The sequence below is a fragment of the Tachypleus tridentatus genome, chromosome 12 (genome assembly GCF_004210375.1).
Source record: "Tachypleus tridentatus isolate NWPU-2018 chromosome 12, ASM421037v1, whole genome shotgun sequence".
Taxonomy (NCBI): domain Eukaryota; kingdom Metazoa; phylum Arthropoda; class Merostomata; order Xiphosura; family Limulidae; genus Tachypleus; species Tachypleus tridentatus.
In genome coordinates, this window is record NC_134836.1 from 109,139,888 (window position 1) to 109,167,461 (window position 27,574).

Consider the following 27,574-nt stretch of genomic DNA (forward strand, 5'->3'; position numbering starts at 1 on the left):
CTGAGCAAAGATCTTCTAATCAAGTGCACCTGGTGTAATACACCTGTGTGTGAGTTGAGCCATTTTAAGTGGGAATAAATGTGGGGGTGTCCTAACTTTTTCCTCAGTTAGAATATGCATTTTTGTAGAATTACATTTACAGAAGATCTTAAAAGTCTTTTCTTCAGTTTTAATAGTTTAGTTATATTCCTATTATCTCTCAGTATTGTTAAAATTGAGATTAAATACCTATATACCCAAAAATGTTACAAAAATACACAGGCTTTCATAGGGTGTCCTAACTTTTCACATGACTGTATATAAACTATATCAACACAAACATTACCATTATAGTAATAGAAATAAAGAGTATTTTATTTCATTTATCAAAAGGACCCAGTCTGTAAACAAGTTATTTTGATGAACATTGTGTGTGGCCCCAATTGATTTTTAATTATAATTAATCAATAAATGTATGCTGTTTGTAATTCGTTCTTCACGTAGCTGTAGTGTTTCTTTGAAAGTAAATAAATTCCTCTACGCTTTCTTTTTGCACAAATAGTCTCTTTATTGGTGGTTTGTTTGTTTTGATTTCCCACAAAGCTACTAGAGGGCTATCTGCACAAGCCATCCCTAATTTAGCAGTGTAAGACTAGAGGGAAAGCAGCTAATCATCACCACCCATCACCAACTCTTGGGCTACTCTTTTACCAACAAATAGTAGGATTGACCATCACACTATAACACCCCCATGGCTGAAATGGCAAGCATGTTTGATGTGATGAGGATTCTAACCAGCGATCCTCAGATTACAAGTTGAGTGCCTTAACCACCTGGCCATGCCAGGGCCCACAAAGAAAAGAAATTTTTCATATAAACTGATATATAGTAATGATAATAAGCCTGTTGGACATTTTGAAATAACAGAGGGAGGAAAGTACTTTAGCTAGATCAATGATTTTGATTTTAACAGTATTTCACAATATAATTTTTTAACAGAAAATAAATTATACAAAGCAAATATAGATGTTTTCTAATTCCTGTTTTTATATTTATTTTATTGCTTACAAAGAATTGAAAATCTGAGTGTTAACTATTACTGAAAAAATTCTCTTGGCAACGACTTTCAAATCTTGAGTCTCCACAATGCGAGCACATGTAAGTTTTTTTATTTAATATTCAATGGTGAATTCTCAAAAAGTATTATAATATTTTTTTCATATACTATGATGACCAAGGTCTTCCCAGTCATGTTTCTCAAATAATGCGACAAAAACAAAATTATTTCATGACAACAATTTATAATAATTCATACACCTTTCTAGAAAAATTTAGTTATAATAGCAATGCATTTCCAGAAACTATGAATAACAGTAACATATTTTCAGAGAATATGAATAATAATAACATAGAAATAATAAGTATGTTCCAAAGATGTTGAATAATATTAAATTACAAAAGTAACATCTTTACAGAACTTCAAAAAAAAATTACATTAGTGACTCTTTCCCAGAAAATTATGAATGAAGATAACTTATAACCTGTCTTTAACAACTAAGCATGAAAATAATTTGTAATGGAAACTTTTCTCGCAGGTATAAGTGAATATAATGAATAACAGTCAGATTTTTCTAGAATGTATGAATGAGTATGGTATGTAATAGAAATGTTTCAAAAGCCACAAATAGTGAAAGTTAACATTATAAATACTCCAGAAACTTCAGGTAATAATACAGATGTTGAACATGTTAATTAAAATGACTTTGTAGCCTTACGATGTTATCATAGTTTAGATTACCACATCTGGTAATGATCTATCTGGCAACTGTGTACCTTTATGAAAGACCATCACAACACATTTTCCATTGCAAAAGGTGCCATTTTAAGGCCATCATGTTCAAAGCATACCACTGATCCCTGCAGGGTGTCCATAATCCATCTAGTGTACAAATATGGCAGTTTCCCAGCAAATGTTTCAACAGTCCAATCTTACAGAAATCCATAGGTATTGTTTATGCATTTGTATAAAATAGCATGAATACTTGTATCATTCTTCAGCTGCTGACTAAAGCCTTTTTATGGTGAACCTACATTCAGTTGTCAAATGAAAATATTTTTTCATTTATAGTTTGCATACTGATGTCTTGAGCACAAGAACAGTTCTTCACTGGCATTCCTATTCATATATTTTCACCTATTACAAAGTGTCACATTTTGCTTGCTATGGCTGGGGTAAGACTTATTGCAGGTCTCTTTTTGGAGATCCTTACGCCAAGATGATCCATATTTCTAAGGAATATCCCTATCTTAGAAAGTCCAAATCCTTGATTTGAAGGCATCTTTTCAATCTGTGTGTTTAAATATTTTATAATGAAAAGAGCTGTTACACATCATTCCCCAAACAGATCAGTTTTCTGTGGCACTGCACTGCCTAAACAATGTGAATATGTATCTTTATAAAATTCTGTTCCACTTCAACAATACATTGACAGTGGTTGTCATGTGATTTGCTAATTTTCATAATATAAGGTACTCAACCAAATGTATAATTATAAACAGTTGTTCTAGGAAGTAAGGTTAAGAATAATTTCAGTGAGCTGTATTTGTCAAGACAAAATCAAATGAATGTGATAACACTAGTTCAGCAGACTGAATGAGAAATATTTCAAGTAATAGTATTTGATTAGAAGTTACCAGAAACAGTTAATTCTCAATAACAGAAAATGTTAAGAATGCTAACTGCTAATAATTATGTTCACCAAGATCTTATTAAATGTTATTTCAAATAATATTTAGAGAAGAATGTACTAGCGCTCTCTATGTAGGAGTGATATCGATGCCTAATCAAACAATACAAAAGCTATCTGAATGTTCTTCTAGTCATCACATGCTAGATATTGAAGAACTACAAGACATAGTCATTCTATCTCTGGGGTACATACTACTTTTAAGCTATTCAGAGTGTTCCAAAACAGAAAACAGATGTTATCATATAACATATGATAATACTTTCATTTATCATCTTTCTTTAACAGCCCTAGCACTTACCTAGTTCTAGTAGAAACTAGATTTCATCATTACTTTATAGATCAAAAGTTTTCACCACCTTTGACTACCTATTTGGTTATTATTTTATGTGTTGTTTTTTTAAGAAGGAAAAACATCCTAGTTCTAGTGTAAACAATATTTTTACTCCTTGAAATGAACTTTCTTACAGAAATTTGGTGTTCGTTTACAAATTTAAATACAGGGAGAAACAGGAATTACCAGTCAATAACTGAAGAATATTTAATGCTTTGTACACAACAAATCAGTATCTTCAGGGAGCCAACTTTTATGTTATATATGAAGTGAAGGAATAACAAAATACATATGCAGTTCATCAGAAGCTAGACATAATACAATTACTCTACCTCTGGGACATGTGCCACTTTTCAGGTATCCAGAGGGTCCCAAACCAATGTTTTTTTTATTTTCATTCACATCATCTTTCTTCAACAGACCTAGCACCTACCTAGTTCTATATGACAGATCAAAACAGTCTTTACTATCTTTAACTACTTATTCTGTGCAAAATTTATAAAGCTTCAGACTACACTCTATAACATTGTAATCCATATACACTATCCTATACAAATGTAAATAAACAAGTATTAAGAAATAAATTTAACATTAAATATAAAGGGTGTGTAGGCCTGACTACTGAACCTGAAAACAATGATCACATAGCAGACTAAGTCATCTTGACTTCATGTGGAGAAGAAAATTAATACATTTCTCAGTGGCAAAAAAACAGGACCAAAACTTCCAATTGTAAAATGTTATTCTATTCTAAAATAATCACAAAAATAGTATTCTAAAGTTAACTAAAGGAAAGGCATACTGATGAAAGCTAAGATTCTGTTCAAACAACAAAACTTCGATAGAGTGGAGGAACCAAGTAATACGTCAGATATTTTTCATACTCAGAACATTTCTCCAACATGCCAGTAGACGAAATCCTTCTCAGCACCCACAATAATTATAACCTGTTACAACACTGATTTTTTCCTAGTAAGTAAATCACTCACTGAAACAGTTTTAATTGGAACTAATTGTTAATCTTCACTAATAGTTACTACAAAAACACTAAAGTTTTCAACTACTTGAAGGTTTAGCCATGGGGTAATATATCTCACTATACACAGTATTCTCTGTCCTACAATGTGCTCCAAGATCATCAACAATATTGTCATTTTAGGGAGATGACTCTCATGACCTGGACACATGATGCTGACTCTACTGAAGAATTCCTTGCTCATCTGAACTCCCAAGAGAATACTGATAGGAAACTTTCACTTACGAAGTTCGTGTTATTTGGGGTTTATTAGCACAGAGCAATGCTGCCATTGAAAACGTTTTGGTACGTAATTTATTTCCTCTTACCTGACAGAAGCTTGAGTTTCTAAGTTAAAAAAATGTCAAGTTCACCTTTTAAATAAAAGAAACTACTTTCTTTTTTTCTATGTTTTTTGGTTGAAGATCCAGGAATATAACTTCACCACTTATAACTAGAGAAAACTAATAAACACACACATAAGTACCTGAACTTCATGTCAAACTATTCACAGGCAAAAAAGGGGCAGCTTCACACCAGTAAAACAAAGTAAAAAAAAATTGTTTGTGTCTTAAAAAATATATGTATATAAACCAAACCCTACACCTTCATAGCCAATAATTTACTTTATCAAAAGAAGCTCCTACTACGTTATGTCCTTAAACATACAGAAGCTTAACCACAAACCATAATAAATATTCCATTTCTTCAAAAACACAAACTATCCTGTAGATACAAGTATTTGTAAGTGATAATACATACACAAAGAATATACAAGTGAAACAGTGTATACAAGAGGTGGGTAGGAAAATATATGACACTTTAAATGAGCTAAACTGTATGATACTGTGCAAATAATGCAACAAAATCTCAAATAGCACTGAATATGTTTTACTTTCTCTTATAATAGTTAGGAGAACAACTTTTGTCAGAGACAAAATTATTTAAAGTAACTCAAACAAGAATAACGCACATAGTGATTCATATTTGAATAAATAAAAGTCAATTAATATATCAAATCTCACATAACTTACATTATTTTCTTACTCCTGTCCATGTGACGACTTACACATTCACTGAATGAATAAAATTATAACTAGTCTAACAATAACACAAACAACTAAAATCATTAAAAATCATATATTATTGTATCCTTATACCAAATCACTAGTTTGAAGACATCTTAAAAATGTGGTTTAGCATGTCTAGTTAATCAGCCATACAACACTAACCACATAAAGCAAGATAAACAATTTAGTTATGATTGTTCAAATCTTCTTATAATTCTATGAAAATGCTTCTGCTTGCTGTTCTATTAATTTTTAGGTTTATCTTCTGAGGACTGTCTTTCATCACCATTGTCCTTGGAACCCTGTGAATTGCAACCTTAAAAAAAAAGTGTGTATATATATAAAATTTATATATATTTTAATATATATATATCATCAAATATATATGCACTTATATATATTTTATATATATATATAAAAATACAGATTGTATATGTAAATAAAGATGCTTATTTATTATGTGATAAATTTAAATATATGTAAAATAAGTACGTCTCATTTAAAGACCTAATAATGCACATGCATGTAGAGTTTTATTTCTTATCATGAAACTGCTAAAAAAGACAATTTTTTTCATGATATGTTATCAGTCCATGTTCTACACCTATATCCTGGTTCTACTTGACTACCTTTGTCTACTTCATAACACATTTAAAGTACGTTTTTCAACTACAGTTATAACAGTAGATCTTGTGTATTATAGCAGTCTAGTACTTCATGAAATATGTTTTTATCTAATCTAGGACTATTATAATGATTCTTTATGATCCACTTTAGTAGTTTATTTAGAACATTACAGTCACACTTATAACACACATGGAGAAGTAATACAGCAGTCCTTCTTGGCCTTGAACTTATACAGTTGATTTTATACAATCTTTTCATATCCATTTTATACTAAACATTTTTTTTTAATTTCTGTTGACTTAGTCAAAGTTCATATGAATTCCAATGCAGGCTTAGAACTCATTGGCATGTAAATGTGCCATATAAACATGCACAATTATACAGTGCAGGATACAAGCAAGAAAAGCTAATAGTAGGTGTGTGTGTGTGTATGTATATATATATTACTTTTCAAGCAACATAAAAAAATTAAAAACATACAACAAATATATTTTAAAAACATAACATTTTATCCACAATTATATCATAACACAGTTACCAAAGCATGTTATTTTCACTGCATACAGATCTATTTCACAAACCAGAAGCATCATCTATCAAATAAACAGATCTTTTCAAATAACTCTCTAATTAACATGTTAAAAGTTATAAACCTATTCTTAGGTCCAATGTTATTCGTCTGTGTTTATCAAATGAATCTTAATTTTCAGATGCACAATTACAACAAAAATACAAAACCACCATAACAAATTGCTCTTACTTCATGACTGTTTAAAAACTAGTTCAACAAAAAGCTTTTATTCAGTAAAAATAAAGTATCTTACTTATCACTAAAATTTCTAGTAACTGAAAATTCTAACACAACATATCAATGTATTATCTATCTGGCCCATTGTAGCCATTTATAATCATACACTAGTGAACTGTATTTTCTTAGTTTTACTAATACAACTGAAATATACAATACAGGTTAATAGGAATGTAATAGCATTAACATTCACTAATACACCCCAGATATTGCATGGCAAATACATCCTTAACTTAGAAAATCTTATTTGATGTGTATGATTAGCTAAAATTACATAAGAAATTAACTGCAGTTCAAACTTTTAAATAAAAGGTTTTGCATGTCATCCAGTTTTGAGATTTTCAGTGAGAGGGTGGATGCAAATTGTATAACACACCATAAACAAGAAACCAAATGTACACACAAACTGCGTAATATAGCATACAATGAAAAATAAACCAATTATGCAAGGGAAAAACATCTAAGAAACTGATCTGTTAACCTGATGTTTCTACTGGGAGTATTGAGAATTATCGTGACAAGTTCTGTGAGCGAATAGCACCAATCTTCTGTTGTGAATTATTTAAACTGTATATTAATATGACAGATAGATCCTGGTATAATTTTACTTTTGAGAAATAATGTGATGAACAATGTTCATATGTTGCTTTCGTTCCTAAATAATAAGTTAAATTTCTGGAATGTTCATCAAACATAATTATATTATTAGTACAACTAAGAAGAAAACAGTAAAATCAAAACTTAGTACAAAAAACAATAATTTAAATGATTCTATTATTATAAATAGATGAAATATTGTATTGCAATTACAAAAATACCTATAAATACAAAATATATACTGCAGATTAGATGCAATAAAAATTAAGAGTATTATATTGTTAATGTAGATGATTTTGGTGACAGAAATGTTTTTGAAATACAGAGTTGTAAGTTATTTAATAGGGACAGAATATTAAATAGAGGGAAATGGTTTTATATGTAAAATGTGAATTACATCCTGTTGAAGTTTGAGGATGTCAAAGATAACAGCAAAGCAATTGAATTCATTTGGGTTCTATTAGTAGATGTAAATAAAAAAGGCTTTTAGTGGAAATCTATTACAAACCACCATGCAGAGGAAACTTGAGAAACTTTACTATGAGGTTAAGATTTCAACTGTTAATGAAGTCACAATTATGAGTGATTTTTATTTCAGGCATACAGAACTGGGAAATACTAGAGTCAAACCATGAGGGAGAAAGGTTTTTGGAAACAGTTTAAAATTGTTTTCTTCATCAAATGGTTAGGGAACCTACTAGAAACAATATTATTTTAAGTTTATTTTTAAATTCTAATATATAAATTGACAAGAGTATGGAAACTGGAGAACACCTGGGTGCAAGTGATCACTGCTCCATTAGGTTTGATGTTTTAATGCATATGGAGATAATGAATAATGATATTTTTATACAAATTTCAAAAAAACAAATTTTGAATAAATGCTACGACAATTTTCTGTTGTGAATTGGGTAGCCGAGTTATCTGAAGACATTGGTCAAATGTGGAAAATATTTGATGTAGGAACATCAATGGATGATAAAGGAAGGCTTGTATGTGATGGTTAAGAGATTATTAAACTCTGTTTTTGCTTCAGCTTTTACTAATGAAGACTTAAGCAATATTCCACATCTGTTATCAGACTTTCCAAACCTTTTCCTACAACTGATGTAAGACTAATAGGTCTATAATTACTCTGATAACTTTAAACACTTCCCTTAAAAAGACATGTGACAGTAGCTAACTTCCAATCCTCTATTGTCTGCCCACTCTTGAAGGACTGGATTTAAGATTTTTTATTTATTTATTCATTTAATAGTTTTAGTTTAAAGGAATGCACAGCCCAGATGGACCAATAGGTACCTTGCTATTGCAAAACATTATGTTATGATAAATCCTATTCTAATAACAATTCATCTATCTTATTTAAAGAATAATTCTTTAAAAAGTAACCATGTTAGGTAATAGGTAAACCTCAAACAGAAAATTTAATACTTAGTAACAGATTTAACAGACAGTCTAGAAACAACCACTCTATTTAAAACTTTTTTTGTCAGAACAGTGAATTACATTCAACTTCTAGCTCATGTATTTTATTTTTGTTGCTACATTAAGAAGCACATCAACATGTAACAGAATTTATAACACAAACAAATAAAAACCATATAAAAATAAATATTCATTGCAATAACTGATCAAATGCATGCAAGTAAATGACTACTGAAGTATCTACTATTATGTGCATAAAAATGTTAATAAAAGTTATGAAAACAAATAAATTTCATTAACTGGTACAATACTTAGAAAACCTTTTATACATTAACAAAAGTTATTACAAAATAAGTAACTGTTAGAATACTTATCAAAATAATTATTTTTTATATACAAGATATTCGTATGAACAAGTTATTGTTATGAAATAATTACTAAATTGGGTAAATTAGTTATTGTTGGATTGCTGTATATTCACATGAATTAGTACTGGTAGAAATTATTCATAAACTTATGCTGATTGAATTCTTAATGTTATCGGACTAGCAGAAGAATTTATAATCATAACAAAGTAAAAAGCAATTCCTATTTAATTCTGATCTCTTATTATTTTTTTCAGACACCTCTTGGAAAGTATATTAAAAATATAACACTAAATGGAATAGAAACATATACAAAATATTATAATATAAAGACTAAATGTTTTAAATATGAATTCCAACCTAGCTTACCTTTTGTTTTTTTAGTTTTATTTTCTCTTTTTCTGACTTTTTCTAAAACATAAGCATCCCACTCCTCTTTGCTGAAAAGTAAATGGCGAATTCTGCCAGTACATGTTTGTTTTAGTTCTTCTTCAATATTTTCTGTTTCCATTATTAATCTTGAAGAGTTTCTCTCACTCTTGGGTTTAACTATAATGCCATAAAGATAAACTGACACGCAATGGCACTGGCAGGCTGCTTTAGGCCTCAGTTGTTATGAAACATGACACTTATTCAGTGATACGCTAGGCCTACAAAAGATCTCAGAGTAAGAGAAATCGTTGACCCCTAATCAACACTATAACAACAAAAAAAAAAAAAGATCTTTAACAACCGCAAGCTTTGAGATAAAAATATACTTGATAAATTCTTTTCTTTACTAGATTAATATACGCTTTTTAATTACACCAACTAACTCACGGCAAATACATTCACTATTACTCAATGTTTCACACTGTATAAACGTTATTCTATTTTAAACATTCTTTTTACTTTTGTACTTTCCTAGTATATTGCAAAAACAAAAATTATACAAATTTTCTTAAATAATTCAAACATTTCTTCGATAAGAAGAGTATGGGCAATTTAGACTAAAATATTAAACTTTTTATTTCTGACGCTATAACATCGAATCGAAGTGATGACGAATACCTTTCCTGAGTAGCACTCGAGTTTTGAGGTACAAACACATTGGTAGGCGTTATATCTTTATTATTCACAACTTTGTTCTGAAAAACAAAAATTCTCCAAAACTATACAGGCTATAACGATTATTTCGTGAGTTTAAAAGTTCAAGAAACTCGACACAATGTTACAATTTAATGTATTTAACACTACATTTAAGTCGTAGTATTTCTTTCGTTTTAATAACACCATTATGTTATATCAAATAATATCGCTACCTGCCATTTGATTTGTACCGCAAACAATTTAAATTAAAACCGAAGAAATATGATATTTATTATATGTCTAAGGGCAAAACAAAGCATTCACCAGACTAACAACACGTTTCCCATGTTCATAAGCAAACTATACATCGGTGTAAAAAGGCTGATGAAAAATAACACAGGAAATACACACACTTTCATCAAACATCAAACTACATGTCCTTTGAGTAATAATGCCTTTTATCAATGGCCTAGTATGGCCAGCTAGTTAAGGTATTCGACTCGTAATCTAAGTACCTCGGGTTTGAATCCCCGTCACACGTGCTCGTCTTTCCAGCCGCCGGGGAGTTATAATGTTACGGTCAATCCCACTATTCGTTGGTAAAAGAAGTAGCCCAAAAGTTGGCTGTAGGTGGTGATGACCACTTGCCTTCCCTCTAGTATTACACTGCCAAGCGCAGATAGCCCTTGTAGCATTGCGCGAAATTCAAAACAAACCAAATCTTTTATCAGTTAGAATAAAAAAATGTAAGTGTGCGGAAGGGAGTGTTTTTTTTTATAGCAAAGCAACATCGAGCTATTTACTGTGTCCACCGAGATTAATTGAATCTCTGATATTTGACATTGTACATCGTTAGTCTTACCGCAGTCCTATTGGGTGACAAAAGTGTAAGATTCTAACTGTTAATTAAATACCGTGTTATTATAGTTATACTTTTATGTAATTCTTGCTTAGAAACGTAAAGGCATTTCTTTAACGAAAGTTCAGTAATTATTGGTTTTTAAGGAGCAGGTTGAGCAAACTGAAATATAATAATATCTCTCACAAATTAATCTTTAAATTCCATTCCAACATAAATCATTTGTTTTAGAATTTGTTTGTTTTTGAATTTCGCACAAAGCTACTCGAGGGCTATCTGTGCTAGCCGTCCCTAATTTAGCAGTGTAAGACTAGAGGGAAGGCAGCTAGTCATCACCACCCACCGCCAACTCTTGGGCTACTCTTGTACCAACGAATAGTGGGATTGACCGTAACATTATACACCCCCATGGCTGGGAGGGCGAGCATATTTAGCGCGACGCGGGCGCGAACCCGCGACCCTCGGATTACGAGTCGCACGCCTTACGCGTTCGGCCATGCCAGTTTTAGAATTTAGAGCTACTTTTTGTTTTATTATAAAGATTACCAGGGATGTTTATTTAGCCACATCATTCGAGACAATGAGTTTAAAAGAATATATAATAACATCCTGAGTACACAGTTAGTTTCTGAGATGTTACATTTTCTTGATTTGGTATTGCGTTACATCTTTACTCATTTTAAAAATGATCCATCATTACTACGTTATATTTTTTTCCATTTCTCAATTATAGTACTCGAACTAGAATACCTCCTGCGACTCTGTCAGTCTTTTAGGATGCTCCAACTATTTATTGTTGAGATTGTCCATGTTACTTCTTTTTTGGCCATTTTTATCCTAAATGGCTTCTTTTCCGTTCTTACAAAGATCGTCCACTTACTCCCATTAAAAATTTGAGTTACCTTATCCATAAGGTTCAGCAGTTTCGAAGTTTAGAGATAATGAACCATGAGGTACCAAAGAAATCACACTTGTGACAGTATCATATTATCATTTTACCTCCAGTAAAATAATCTCATCCAGATTGGTCTGTAAGATGTCTATAAATATATTCAATATCAGAATATTGGGTTGTTCTAGTTGTATGCGTATAAGTTAGCACCACGAACATTATTGACCATAAGAGAGACACGATATACAATATGATCGATTAAAAAGTTTTCTGTGATCTTAAAAACGTTAGATAGTTTTCATATTGAAAAGTAATTGAGTAACTGGCTGCTTCATCGTTCGTTTTTATGAATAATTTGTGCGTTATTGTGTGGTTTCGATGATTATTAATATTACTCAAAAGTGCTGTATTGGATTACTTTTATGAGCTTGTTATAAATATAAAATAAAATAGCGTTCTTCATACAATATTTTATAAATTTATCAGAGATGAAAGATTTGTTTGTAATTAAGCACAATGCTACACATTGCGTTAACTCTATTCTGCCTACCACAGGTATCGAAACCCGATTTCTAACGTTATGAGTTCGTTGACATACCACTGTGCCAAGAGGAAAGAAGCGACAGAAAAGGATATAAAACTACATTAACAAAACATAGCGTGTCATAATTTAATAATAAAAGGATTGTACGTTCTGACAGTTAAGGTTAGTTAAACATAAGTAGATAAAACACAACGATTCAATCTTTTTAAAGCTTTTCGAGGAAGTTCTTGTTATTGTCAGATACTTAAAGTTTCAATGATAGTTAAGCAAAATATGTTCAAGGGTTTGACTATAATTTTAACTTCATGTTGATACTCCAAACTGGTACGTTAGCATGGAGGGAAATAGACAGTTGTATCTTGTTTAGTAAATATCAGTCATCAGGTTGAGTTTTCCCCTGGCGAGTATTACATTTAAATGTTTTTTTTTTATTATTTATTTTTTTCTAAACTGAAATGTCGTTGAGACTTTGTTCGATCTTAAACATTTTGATCTGGAATTTTAGTTAACATTAGAGTATGTTAATGCATTAACATCAGATATTAGTAGTGTGTGAAAAATAAAATATTCTGTTGTTGTTTACCCCTCATTCGAGTAAACAAGTGAAACGTTTAGCAGTTTGTGACAGCTGTTTAACATCAAAGCTAAGTAATATGCAATTCATGCGTTTCTGTAGCTGTATTTTCATTTTCTTTGTACATTAATTACAATTCTAATGAAAAATGCAAAGAGTTTGTTTGTAATCAAAAATATAGCTCCAGAATGAGCTATCTGTGGTCTGCCCATCAGGGGTATAGAAAATCGGTTTCTAGCAGGTCCCCCAACATTCTGCTATCCTATTGGGGGGGGGGGCGAAAGTAAAGAGAAACATATCCTTCAAAAATAATACCGTACAAGCTAGGATATTTGCATCATACTAGGCACAAGTACATAGAAGGATGGTCAATGACAAAAGTATTGTGAAATACCAGGAGAACGTTTAATAGATTTGTTTGTTTTGCATTTTTATTCAAAGGTACACGAGGGCTATCCGCGCTAGTCGTCTTTAATTTAGCAGTTACTCATCACCACCCACCGCCAACGCTTGGACTACTCTTTTACAACGAATAGTGGGATTGACCGTAACTTTATAACCCCCTCACGGCTGAAAGGGCGAGCATGTTTGGTGCGACGAGGATTCGAACCCGCGACCCACATATTACGAGTCGAGCGTCATAATTACCTCGCCATACCAGGCCGCGTTTAATGAAACCAATACACTGGACTCAGAAAGGTCATAAGGAATTACGCACCCAAATTCATGTGAACCCATCATAAGAAGTCACGTGCTACAGCTCATAAGTGATTCTGAGTTATCCAGGATATTGTCGAAGAATTTAAGTTAGATATCGATTATGATAAACACACTTTCTTAGAAAATAAAAGGTTTGGAGACGAACTGAATGTGCAATGAAAAAAACTTTGTTATACATGTACGACGTTTCAACAAGATTATATTAACATCAGCTATGGTAGTTCACACAGATACCGCAATATCTGTATATATATATTTGTTTTGTTTGTTTGATTTTGAATTTCGCACAAAGCTACTCGAGGGCTATCTGTGCTAGCCGTCCCTAATTTAGCAGTGTAAGACCAGAGGGAAGGCAGCTAGTCATCACTACCCACCGCCAACTCTTGGGCTACTCTTTTTACCAACGAATAGTGGGATTGCCCGTCACATTATAACGCCCCCACGGCTGAAAGGGCGAGCATGTTTGGCGCGACGGGGATGCGAACCCGCGACCCTCAGATTACGAGTCGCATGCCTTAACACGCTTGGCCATGCCGAGCCATATATATATTATAACCATATATACAATATGGAACAAAGAAGTCACCAAACGCAATGGTACACTGCAGTATACCATTTTTCCCTGAATTCAGTTCACAAATAATGAAAATTTGGAGAAAGCATGCCAATAAACAGAAAAACCCTGTTGACTCCAAATTCACTGACACATCGTATTCTAATCAAAAATCATTACTAAATAAAAATTATATACAAACACGCGATACCAACGTCATTTATAAAATAATGGGTAATAACTGTCCAGAATTCTACAACAAAGAAACTAGATTCACCGAACATAAGAAAAAACTGTCTTATGTTTACCGCCACCGCAACTAAAAAAAACAAAACAAACACAGTATATTAATACCAAAACGTTCTGATTTCAAACAAAGAACCAAACATCAACAAATGTAAAATAAATGAAACTATATCAACGGATGAAAACAGCCCACTCTTAAACAACATTACGGAGTTCTAAGAAGTCTTTACTAAGCCGTTATGTAATCTCCGGTCAAGTGACTTCTTTGTCCTGCGTTTATGTAAACTACTACCATAGCTGATGACAATATAATCTTGTCGAAACATTGTGCAATTATAACAATGGTTTCTTCATTGTAACTTTGGGCGCTAACTGAACAACAATTATAACCCATATTATATATGTTTGAACTAGGACTTCGAATGTTACTGAAATACATATATAATGAACTTCAGACCAGTATTTTTGTAATTAATTATTTCTACTTTGTTTTCACAACAGTAAATACCTACTAAATATTAAGTAGATGCCCAGTTTCCTACATTTTTGTTAATGAGGGTAAAACTGCATACTTTATATTTTGGGTAAACAATTGGAGCGATAACTTTACGATCATTAGGTTTTCGTAAATTTTTTTCACAATTTGTTCTATTTATAATGTTATATGAATTTATTCATATTAATTCGTTTTCACTAAATTATAATTTTACAAGTGTAAAAAAATGATCTGCTTTCATGAAGCATGTTTCGTGATATATCTTCACAAATGTGGTCAATAACATACGCAAAATTTGGACGAGATCGCTCAATTAGTCAAGACTGATAAAATTGAATGCCTAGTGTCCCATGTTTATATAACACAACGACTCGAATTTCTAGAAACACGTTATCCATTACACTATGTAACACAAATTTTGTTCCTGGATAGTATGTGTTATTTCTTGATTGCTTATGTTGTAAAAGTACAGAAAATGGCCATTATTCCCTTTAAACTTCCAACCGAGCTTCTTGAGGAATTCTGTGAATCCCAGGATCTTCTTTATCTGTGGCCCAACGAAGACACCAGCTTTGATCTTTGCCTCAGACAGTTTAGGAAAGAAGTCTCGAAAGTACTTGAAGGCTGCAGACTCCTTATGTCAAGAGTTGTGACAAATTGTTTCATAAGACCCAATTTTATGTGCAATGGTGGGAACAACACCTTCTGGAGGTCCACTAGTGGCTCACACTTGACATTGTGGCTCCTCCAAAAGAACTCGGACAGTTGTGAACAGTGCTTCCTGTTGTAGTGCGCTGCGGTGTCCCTGCTGTCCCAAAGGCAAAGATAATAAGGAAACTTGGTAAAGCCTCCTTGGAGACCTATCAGGAATGCCACCATTTTGAAGTCTCTGATAACCTCCCAGCCATACTCACCATACTTCAAGGCTTCTAGCAAGGTCTTGACGCTGTTGTATTCCTCTTTGAGGTGCACCTAATGAGTCAGGGGAAGACACGGATACTTATTCCCATTATGGAGCAGCACAGCTTTGAGGCTTCTGGATGAACTATCAGTGAAGAGGTACCACTCGTTTGGGTTACAGGCAGTTCCAATTGCCTCGCACAGACCGGATACATTGCGACAGAAGCAGATCCCATCTTGACGAGCGAAGAAGCTTCAAAAATGTCGGTGACGCTTCCTCTGACTTGCGACTTGCACACTTTCATCTAACAAATCCCACTCCTTGAGCCTAGATGTCAAAAGCTCGGCATTCGACTTTGTTAGACAAAGACCTCTAATCAAGTCATTGGGGTCTCTTTGGTTGGGGTAGTATGGGTTTCTCTCACCAGCTGCACCTCTGAAATTGTAATCTGGATCTTCAACGTCTACATCCTCTTCTGATTTGTTGCTTTCTTCTGAGGATGGCTGCATTCTCTCTGATGGAATGGCTACAGGAAGTTCAGGACAGTGGGTCACTGGAGCAATGAATGATGGAAGGTCTGGATATATGATAGCAGATGCATTCTTCCCAGCCCAACGTTTGGAAGGGTCCACCATGCAGAAGTATCAATTGCTTGAGTGGTCAGTAGGTTCACCCCAAATTCTTGGAATAGGAAACTTCATGGCTCTCTTTATCCCTCTGTGCCATTCTGCAAAAGAGCAAAATAAAATTGTTATTATGAAGAATAAATTTATTTCATCCACAACTAATGTGTAAGAGGCTCATGCAAGATATTTTATATGAAATATTCTATACCATTGGAAATTTAAAAAATTAAAATATATTTAAATTTTAAAAGGTCTAGAATTTGTATAATATAAAATGTTACTATACAAGCAAGCAACAATTGTTCGTCTTACCTTCTAGAGTTTTTTTGTAGCACTCGCAGGTAAAATGAGATGCCCAGGGTTTGTCTTGGTCCCCGACAGGCATGCTGAAATATGCCTTGTATGTTTCACACATTTTAGCAGACGCAGTCACAGAGTAATTTTTCTCTCTTGTCTTAATAAATTGACCATATACATGGCAGAATGTGTCTGGAGAATATTTGCAACTTCTTGGTGTCATCTTTGATAAAATCAGATAGGTCTATGTGTTCACTTTACGGGGCTAGAACTAAACTGAATTTGTGAGTCCCTGCATATATATTACTATGGAAAGTTCTAGAAAATTGTCGTAAGTTCTACAACATTCTAGAAAATTCTTGTAAGTTCGAAAAAATTATCTATCAGCTACTCAGTACTGAATCTACCTGGAATATTCTGGAAAATGGGTAAATTTGAAAATTTCATTATTCAGGTCACAAAAGTAAAGTTTGAACAGAAAAATAGTTCTTTTCCATTTACTTTAGGCATTAGCAATTGGGAAATAACACTTTTTGCCCAGGAACAAGTAAAAAGTAAAAATTTTGTGACATAGTGTTATCAGACCCTTTTTTGTTGTTGTGTACATGTAACTGCAAATGTTTGTTTGCTTGTTTTTAAATTTCGCGCAAACTATCTGCGCTAGCCGTCCTAATTTAGCAATGTAAGACTAGAGGAAATGCAGCTAGTCATCATCACCCACCGCCACATCTTGGGTTGTTCTTTTATCACCGAATAGCGGGATTGACCATCAAATAATACGTCCCCACAGCTGAAAGGGCAAGCCTGTTTGGTGAGACAGAGATTCGAACCCGCGACCCTCAGTTTACGAGTCGAGCGCCTTAACCACCTGGACATACTGGGCCTAAATGCAAAGGAATAAGTCAGATATCATGTAAGTTTTGAAAAATAAAGCTTTGCTGTTCTTAGGCAGTTCAACATATTTTACTGCACTTTGCTACTTTTTATTACTTTACAAGTCTGGTTAGAATAATTGCTGGCCTGGTATAGCCAGGAGGTTAAGGCACTCGACTCGTAATTGGGAGTTCGAGTCGCCATCGCACCAAACATGCTCACCCTTTCAACTGACGACTAGTTGCCTTCCCTCTAGTCTTACACTACTAAATTAGGAACGCAAGCATAAATAGCCCACATGTAGCTTTGCGCGAAATTAAAAAAGAAACAAATTATAATGAGAAAAGGCCCCCGCTAGTACAGCGGTATGTCCGAGGAGTTACCACGCTAAAACCAAGGGTTCGATTCCCCGCGGTGGACTCCGCAGATAGCCCGATATGGCTTTGCTATAAGAAAAACACACACACATAATGAGAAAGAGGTTTTCCTCAGTTATTTATGTTTAAATAACTTTGGATTTTTTTTTACCTTTCTTCAATAATTTTTCTTCCTAATATACCCCTCAGTGGCTCAGCGGTATGTCTGCGGACTTATAACACTAAAAACCGGGTTTCGATACCCAGATAGCCCATTGTGTAGCTTTGTGTTTAATTCAAAACAACAATTTCCTCATATTCTTTAACTAACTTTAAATATTTTCGTTTCCTCTGGAATAACATTCCAGCTTTTCCAATATTATCCTCACTCTTACGATATCTGCTGCAGCAGCCAATTTATTACGGTGTTGTTGATGTACTACTTTCAACAAATCGTTTATTTTTCAAGTGCTGTAACGATACCCTTTTGTCACTTTCCTTTCAATAAATTATAGAGAAAAGTGAAATATCGATTACATTAAAAAAAGTTTTATTTATTCATATTTGAGTTTAGATTCATTAATAATTCACTTCTATAGTTCTTACACAAGAGAAAAACTAAATGAAGTTCGAATAATTCCACAAACATTTACCTGAACACTGGGCCAGTGAACTGTTTTGTTATCGTTCATGGTACATGATAAACCAAGATATTGACTTGTGCTGTAACTCTGAGATTTTCACACCCCTTTATTTTGATTTTTAATGAGATAAATTTCTACAACCAGTTTTATCCTACTTCTTTAACTTTGTCAGCGTCTCTATCCTTTAATGTTCCTTTTGTTAACTCTTTGCATGGCGAAAGAAAAACCCACTTATTTTGTATTATATACAATAACGTTCTATAATAAGTTTTAGTCTTCGTTCTTTTTACTTAAGCTAATTATAATAAGTTATATTAGCCAACAAAAGATCTGTATAAACAATTTAATATTATTATTTTTCGTATTTTACATAAGTCTTAGAAGTTAACTTGTTACAATGAAAAATTATAAATGAAAACATAAAACAACATAGTAATTCTGTAAATTAAAATTTGTTGGTACTTACATGCTTGATCTAAGAATAATGTACGATAAATGGCCTACCATAGAAATGTTTATACATTATATATATCATAATTTAGTACAATGTCAATAGTCAGTATTAGTAGTCTACAGTAAGTTATCTTAAGTGTAACTTTGTGATAAGGTTAATTATTGCAGCCGTCCGACTTAAAACTATAATTTACTGCACAATCTACAGTTGAACTTACCATTAGAACAACAATAAAACAATGATAGTTAAATTTAATGAACTCAGAGTCAACAAAAGTAGAAATAATAATTGTAAATTACTAAGTATTCAGAAGGCTTATGATGTAATGTAACGAACAATAGCATTGTAAGTCCGCAGACATACCGCTGCTAGCATTGTACATTGTACAGGAATACTAGTCAAACTGTAAAACGAATATAAACCTTTTATAATTAATACATCTACATCTATGGGTTAAATTTTGTCATAAGTACATAAAATGTTTATTTAAAAATACGTCTTAGAACAACAACTTTCCAGACAATTATAAGCAGGAAAAAATTAAAATTATCCATATTTTTAACTTTGTTTAACGCTGACTGGAGTTTCTCACGTCTCCAGAATGTTATTTTCTTAGCTTATTATTTCGCTATAATACTTCGTCAGAATCTATCGATATCCGACAAGTTCACTAATCTAGTTTAAAAACAATTATTAAAATTATTTACTATATTATATGATACAAGTTAGTTAAGTTTCTTACCTGCTTAAGAAACTTTTAATTCAGACCATCAATGCAGTCTTTTATAATACTACTCAGTCATGTGCCCTGAAAATGCATGACCTCACTATCGAAATGCGCATGCGTGCACACTTGATTCCAATCAATGTTAGCAAAAGGCAAATATAAATAGGTTTTAAAAAGTTAGAAAAGAAAGCAAAATTTGCACTTCAGAGAATTAAAATATATATTTTATTTCAACCAATGTTTGGCCTTGACGGCTTCTTCAGGACTAGTACATAAAATTGTTCTGTGATGTTGTATTTCCAAGTCTAAAATTGTATAAAATTATTATTCTTAATTTTCTAACGCAAACTGGAGTTTTTTTTATAAGTTTTTTATTGAGCTAATAAAGATACATTCTGGAGATATTGGCCGCGATTTTATTTAAGTCTATAAAAATATCCCGTATTTGTTTGTTTGCTCGATATTTCTTCTTTACAGCTTCGTCAGGAGTTATCGGTATCTTACAACGATATCAATAGCACTTAACGAAAATATAAAAACCAAATATAGAGCTAATAAAGATACATACTGGAGGCACAGGTCGTGTATTTACATTTATAAAAATGAATGAAATGTTATTAATATTTCACTGTTATCCTAATGTTAGAGTTATGATACTAACTATATGGCACTCAGAGTATCAACAAACACTGAGGTTGTATAGGTGTACTGGAAAACGTAATAAAGGAAGAAATTATAACAAAACTTCTGTAATGAGAACTAATGTAGGTGTGAAATAAATTATATTTATGCTGTGGAGAGGTTCCTGAAATTATCACAACTGAACATATAATAACAATTTAAGATATTTCATAATTTCTTTAATTAATTAAATTATTTGTTTTTTAACTTTGGTTGCTACAAATTTTGATATAATCTCACCCATATTTAGCGCTCTTAGGACATCTACTTCAGTGAAGAGAATGGTCAGTTACCAGTCTTTGCTGCCTCAAAATAGAACGAAAGTCATTTTTGATAAGTTTCATATTTGAGGACCTCAAACTTACACTAGTCGGTCAAATACCGTAAATAATAATCGGCTGTATCTTGTCAATGTCCAGTTCTCATTCAGTGTATAAAATATAAAAAGTTTAATTTAAAAGTAATTTCATATGAGTTGCCATTATTTTTCAAACAGTTACTGTTGTTCGTGGTAAAATATCTCGATTAAATAGAAAATATCTGTGTGTTGTTTTCTTATAGCAAAGGCATACCGCTGTACTTTGTGAATTTATTATACAAAAAAATTTGAGTTTTGTGAGTGGCTCCCCATAGTGGGTAACTCTGGGAAACGTGCTCAAAGTGGCCCATTGTTATTTCAGGATTGAAAATTTCGATCCAGCGATCGACAGGTTTTAAGCCAAGGGTATTAATTACTGGGCCAAGTGAAACACACGTTTGTAAACAGGAAGATAGCAAGCGAGAGAAATAAAACAGGAAACAGGAAAGCTGGTAAATGTGTAGTCAGCTGATAACTGTAGCAATCCTGAGCGTATGTACAGAATTAAAAAAAAACACAACTAGAAATATACAGAAAAATACAGCACCTTCATCAAAGATGAAGTAAAAGGAAATTAGTTTTAGCGCAACCTATGGTTTGATAATAATCAGATAAAATAGTTTGAAATAAATATATATCTAAATACTGTAAATTCTATTTAAACAGCTATTATTTACGTCGAAAAGAAAAAACAAAAATGAAGTTAAAAACAGCAAGATTAGACCTATGATAAAATAGAACATATCTATAATTCAAAGCCTTAATAATAATACAACATTACTTAACCAAAATAAACGAAATTACCAGGGAACGGGTGAAAATGTCAAAAAATTAAAATGTGTTCTGGTTTTTCAAAGTAACTAGAGAAGTTCTGAATGCGACTCCTTACATTAATGATATGTATTGTTTCAAACTACCACTAGGCCCGACGATTAGGGCGCTCGACTCGTAATGCGAGGATCGGGGTTTGAATCCCGCTCACACCAAACATGCTTGCCCTTTCAACCGTTGGAGTGTTATAATGTTACGGTCAATCCCACTATTCGTTGGTAAAAGAGTAGCCCAAGAGTTGGCGGTAGGTGTTGATGACTAGCTGCCTTTCCTCTAGTCTTACATTGCTAAGTTAGGGACGGCTAGCGCAAATAGCCCTTGTGCATCTTTGCGCGAAATTCAAAAACAAACAGAATATCACCACATCTGTCATATCCTGGCCAGCCTGATGGTTCTTGGTCGTGTGTGAAAGGCCTCGTCGGCACTAGTTATAGTAGATGTAGTGTGGTTAACATATTGTAGCATATTCTCTTTCGTCTCGTTCATGGGTTTTAGGTTGGCCTGGAATGGCCAAGCGCGTAAGGCGTGCGACTCGTAATCCGAGGGTCGCGGGTTCGCGCCCGCGTCGCGCTAAACATGCTCGCCCTCCCAGCCGTGGGGGTGTATAATGTGACGATCAATCCCACTATTCGTTGGTAAAAGAGTAGCCCAAGAGTTGGCGGTGGGTGGTGATGACTAGCTGCCTTCCCTCTAGTCTTACACTGCTAAATTAGGGACGGCTAGCACAGAAATTCAAAAACAAACAAACAATCATGGGTTTTAGAATTATTTCTCGAAAAATCTTTAAGAATCATTCATGGTTTCGTTGATCTTGGCCAAAAACTGGAGGTATGAAAGATGGAGACATACAGATGACACTTCATTTTTATAGAGAGATAGACTATGAAAACAATTTAACCGAAATCGTACTTTTGAAATATTTCATAAACAAAGATAAATATATAAAAATCACTTTTAAGTCTGAGTGTGTGTGGTTTTTTATAGCAAAGCCATATTGGGCTATCTGCTGTGTCCACCAAGGGGAATAGAACCCTCGATTTTAGTTTTAAATCCGGAGACTTACTGCTGTTCCAGTAGGTCCGCGATAAATACTAATTTGTCATGTTTCATACAGATCGTACAAACAAATCTGGTTGAAACTTATGTAAAGACCGTTTTTATTAACTTTTCAACACAATAACATAACATAATGTTTTGGGACAACATGGGACATATTGTTCCATGTCGGTTGTTCTATCCTATAAATAACCCATCCATCTCATAACCTTCAGACACTCGCTTTCCTTTATCATCCCTCAGTGATCTTACCCCAGTTATAACATTCTATTTATTTTTGATGTATTTAAGGGAATCATTAGTATTAATTTTTACGTTTTTAGCAAACCTTTTCTCATACCTTCTGTCTTAATTTCCTGTTTGACCAACTATCTTAATCTTCTATAATGTTCTAAATCTCCTGTCATACCAGTCAATTTAAATTTCTTAAATTTATGATGCTTTTTTTTTAAATTTAAACTCTTAATCCCTTTGTGAGTAAACCTGGTTTTTACTTGCAGCTACCCCTTCTTTTCTCTGTAACGAATATATTTACCTTGAATATTTAATAATTTATTTTTAAAATTTTTCATATCTGATCAGTGTCTCCAAATAATATGACTGCCTAATTAATAACAGATAATTTGATTTTTTAAAAGAAATCTGTAACCAAAATCGAACCTAATATCTTTAAAACTGGAAGTATTTGTTTTTTTGTTTGTTTCTTGAATTTCGCGCAAAGCTTCACGAGGGCTATCTGCGCTAGCCGTTCTTAATTTAGACGGAAGGCAGCTAGTCATCACTAATTCTTGGACTACTCTTTTACCAACGAATAGTGGGATTGACCGTAACATTATAGCGTCTCTACGTCTGAAAGGACAAGCATGTTTGGTGTAACAGGAATTCAAACCCGCAACCTTCATATTGCGAGTCATGCTCCTTAACCACCTGGCCAAAACTGAAATTAAGTGTGACAACTTATCATACATGCATTTAAGACAAACCAAATTTTTGTATTTACTTTCAGAAAAACGTTTCACAAAAGTTTGGGCACAATTCCGTAATCATGACTGGAAAATAAATAAAAAGGGGGTTCGTTATAGAATAGTGAAGTCGATAACCAAGTAATGAAAACAATAAAATCCACATTCTCAGCAAATATAAATCAGTATTTTTTTCAGAACAAGAAAGAAACGTCGTTGTTCCAACAATGTTGATTTTCTTAACAATTTACACCGAATAAAGTGTTTTAAAGAAACTTAAGTTCGTTTCTCTAATTACCAGGAAAAATGAATAAATAGTGGTTGAAGTGATATTTTATAAAACATCGAAGTCGAGTGTATGACAGTGAAAATATAAAACAATGAAATACGCGTTGATCTGAAAAACTATCTTCAGTGTAAGTAATTTTAACAATTAATATTAGCATTATTTTCTAATAATAATTGTATGTAACAGAAAATAATAAATATTCAGAATATTATTTTACTGAAGTTGTTCGCATGATAGGATATGTATGGTGTTTTCAAATCTAATTTATTCTCGCAGTATACTATAAAAATTCAAGGATTCTGCAGATTTGATACAATTTAGTTATTTGTATATTACTCAGACAAACAAGCTGTTTAATTAAATTATTAATCCTTTAATCAAGATTCTCATTCGATTCACTTGTGTCGCTCATTTATACTGTTTTCAGAAAATCTACTCTTCGTTATTAACAATAAACAAAGAAAAATATTACGTTTCATTTCATTCCAAACCGAAGATGGATACGCCTTACTCACTATCCAGCCAAGCGAAAGTAACAAGATGAAAATCAAACAAAGAGAAGTAATAAATTTAGGCTGTGGAGCGAATATTATAACTATGGTATTTTGAAATATTTTTTTACTCACACAACAATTTCATATTTGTGTAGAAATATAAATAATAACAGAGTTAATGCTATTAATTTATTATTATGAATTATTTATCCAGAGAAGCTGTTTTAAGTATTAACTGTTAATTCATTTAATCATTCGATTTACTACTTGTCAATTAGTTAAAACTTTTTATGGAATTATTATTATTGTTACAGAATAACTCATTTTAAGTAGCATTTTTATATCTGATTATATCTAATAAATTATAACTATAAGTTAGATAATTATACATTATTACAATATACGTAGAGTTATTTCTCTAACAGTTATTGTTAATTTTGCTTGATTTTTTTCACTTCTGTTCGATTTTCTTTGTATAATTTTATTTTGTATAGGTTTTAAAATGAGTTCATGTTTTTAAAATGAGCAATTATTGCACAAAGCTAAAGGTCAGATAATTGAAAAAATCCAAGAATTTTCAGAATCAGAGATAAAAAATTTATGAAAAATGTGATTCCCTTATAGTGGCACTGGAATCTTTAAGCGATAATGTAAATTTTAGAGGAGGTCACATACATTGTTGAAAACACTGTGGAAGTTCAATTATAATGATACGTTCTTACAGCTCGTGATGTACTTAGTACGATATCGATACATTAGTCCTAACGAAAAGAAGTACTATGACATTGTAAGGTTAGTCCTAAGAAAACACGGAGAGCTGCAGAAAACGCTCACCTCGCAATCTGAAGTCCGCAGGGTTCGAATCCCCATCACACCAAACATGCTTCTCCTTTCAGCCATGAAGGTGTTATTATGTACGATCAATCCCACTATTCGCTGGTAAAAAAAAAACTAGCCCAGGAGTAGCGGTGCTCGGTGATGACAAGCTGCTCTTCCTCTCATCTTACACTGGCAAATTAGGGACAGCTAGCGAGGATAGCCCTTGTGTAGTTTCGCGCAAAATAAAAAAACAACAACAACATAAAACAAACAAACCCAACAAAAAGAAGTAACACTACTAGATCGAGATAACAATGCAGCAGCGGGTTATTTACATGCGTCGCTTAACATAAAGCATGACCACTATACTCTCTACGCTGTAGCTCAAAAACGAAAATAAAATCACAGGTTTTGAAACGTAAGTTAAAGAAGTATTTTACTAAGAAAATGTATAGTTTCCTTCAAAGAAATTAAAATATTTATTTCTGAGATTAAAATTATGAGTCTTTTTCGAGCAGTACCTAAAATTTCGGAAATAAAGGCATAGGTGGTCTCCACATATTTATTATTCATTACTTTGCTCTAGTAAAAAATTAGAATTTTCCAGGAGCTATGCAGTTAATTTTTTTAAATATAAATAACATTAAAAACTCAGGTACTTCGTAGTAATTTAAAAAAAGTTAACAGTGTACTTATCCCATAGTGTTACTCTTTTTTTCCTAATGACATCATTGTATAATGAGTAGTGACTTAGCCTTGTGACCATACTTTAATAAAAGAACAAAGTACACATCAGTCAGTTTTTGTGGGTTTTTTGGCGCTCATATAAAACCTGTCCCCCTCTAGTACAAAGGTAAGTCAACGGATTTATAACGCTAAAATCAGGGGTTCGATTCCACTCGGTGGTCTCAGCAGATAGCCTGACATGTCTTTGCTATATGGAAATACACACACTCATATATAGCCTTCTGGTGGCTCATCGGTAAACTTTGTGGCTTATAATGCTATAATTCGGGATTCGACCCCCTTTGGTTGGCACAGAACAAATCATTGATAATAAATGTAATATTTATGCTCAAATGATATACATGCTCATAAATGATGTTATAAGCCAACAATGCTCGTAATAAAAACTCACAAAAATGAATTGAAAATATTCTAGTTGATGTTTTATACAATGGTAGTTAAGATTAAAAATTTTAAATATAAACCGTATTACTGCTTTATTATTATTAATAAGTCTCAGATGGAAATACAAATGTGTTTTCGTCACCAACATTCATAAGTTATTGCTTCTTTCTTTTTTTTAAATGTAGTCGACAAAAGAGAGTTATTTTAATAAAACTCGAATTGTTCTTAAATCTGAGAGTGCGCCAGCATTGTCTACGTAGGAATGGCGCAGACGCCCATATTAAAGCAATATAAAATTATCTAGAGATCATCAGAAGCTAGCTGTCAAGAACTAACTACCTATCATAATCACTCTCTCTCCAGTGTATATGCCGCTTTTCAGCTATCCAGAGCGTCCCAAAATAGAAAACGGATGAATAGCCTAAATCGAGATTTCTTATTTTCATTCATCAATCATCATCTTTCTTCAATAGACTTACTACTTCTTGCAATAACTATAGTTTTATCATCATTTGATAGAGTAAAACGGTCTTCACGACCTTTGGCTACCTATTTTACCATAATTTATGCAAAATTTATAAATCTTTAGAATACAGCCTGTAAGCTAATAACCAACAAGTTATAGGTAAAAGAATCTATCGCTAATTAAAAAAAACTTGAAATTTGCATGGAGAATAAAATACATATATTACTGACTTTCTCAGTTACAAAATAAATATAATCAGAATTTTCAATCGTAAAATGTTACGCTATTATAAGATTGTCATGAAAGTAGCATTGTAAAGTTGATTAAAGAAGGTATAATGATGAAAGATGAGATTCTATTTAAACACTCAACTCTCGATAAACAAAGTGAGGAAGCTACTAACGTAGAGATTTATCTTCCATGTAATGTCCAGACCGTATAGTCTGTTATGGGATCATTAACCGGACCAAGTGAAATGTTCACTTCTATTTTTATCTTGTTTGGCTCCTTTTTTGCCAAGTTCAGTAGTTAGCCCAACACAGTTTTTATTTATCAATAATATTTTCTTTTAATACTTTATAAAAAATTATGAAATTAATATGCAGCCATTTTTATTAATAATAGTCTCCAGAAATGTTTAATTATAAGTATTTAATTTATATTTTGCCATACAGTAGTTGTTAGTAG

General features: G+C 32.6%; 1 protein-coding gene across 8 annotated transcripts; it reads right to left on the bottom strand.

Annotated features, from left to right (window-relative positions):
- Nucleotides 1-3,148: 3,148 nt before the first annotated feature.
- Nucleotides 3,149-25,662, bottom strand: LOC143234326 (uncharacterized). Of its 8 annotated transcripts, none has more exons than XM_076471612.1 (4): nucleotides 25,306-25,590; nucleotides 11,648-16,550; nucleotides 9,340-9,667; nucleotides 3,149-5,461 (listed from the first exon to the last, which is right to left on the bottom strand). In XM_076471612.1, the coding sequence occupies exon 2, from the start codon at nucleotides 16,456-16,458 to the stop codon at nucleotides 16,078-16,080; it is 381 nt and encodes a 126-aa protein (XP_076327727.1). In that variant the 5' UTR covers nucleotides 16,459-16,550; nucleotides 25,306-25,590; the 3' UTR covers nucleotides 3,149-5,461; nucleotides 9,340-9,667; nucleotides 11,648-16,077. The 8 variants fall into 8 exon arrangements, with proteins under 8 accessions (XP_076327727.1, XP_076327726.1, XP_076327728.1 ...); XM_076471611.1 differs by lacking the exon at nucleotides 25,306-25,590 and adding an exon at nucleotides 19,816-19,924; XM_076471613.1 differs by lacking the exon at nucleotides 25,306-25,590 and adding an exon at nucleotides 16,762-17,795.
- Nucleotides 25,663-27,574: the final 1,912 nt, after the last annotated feature.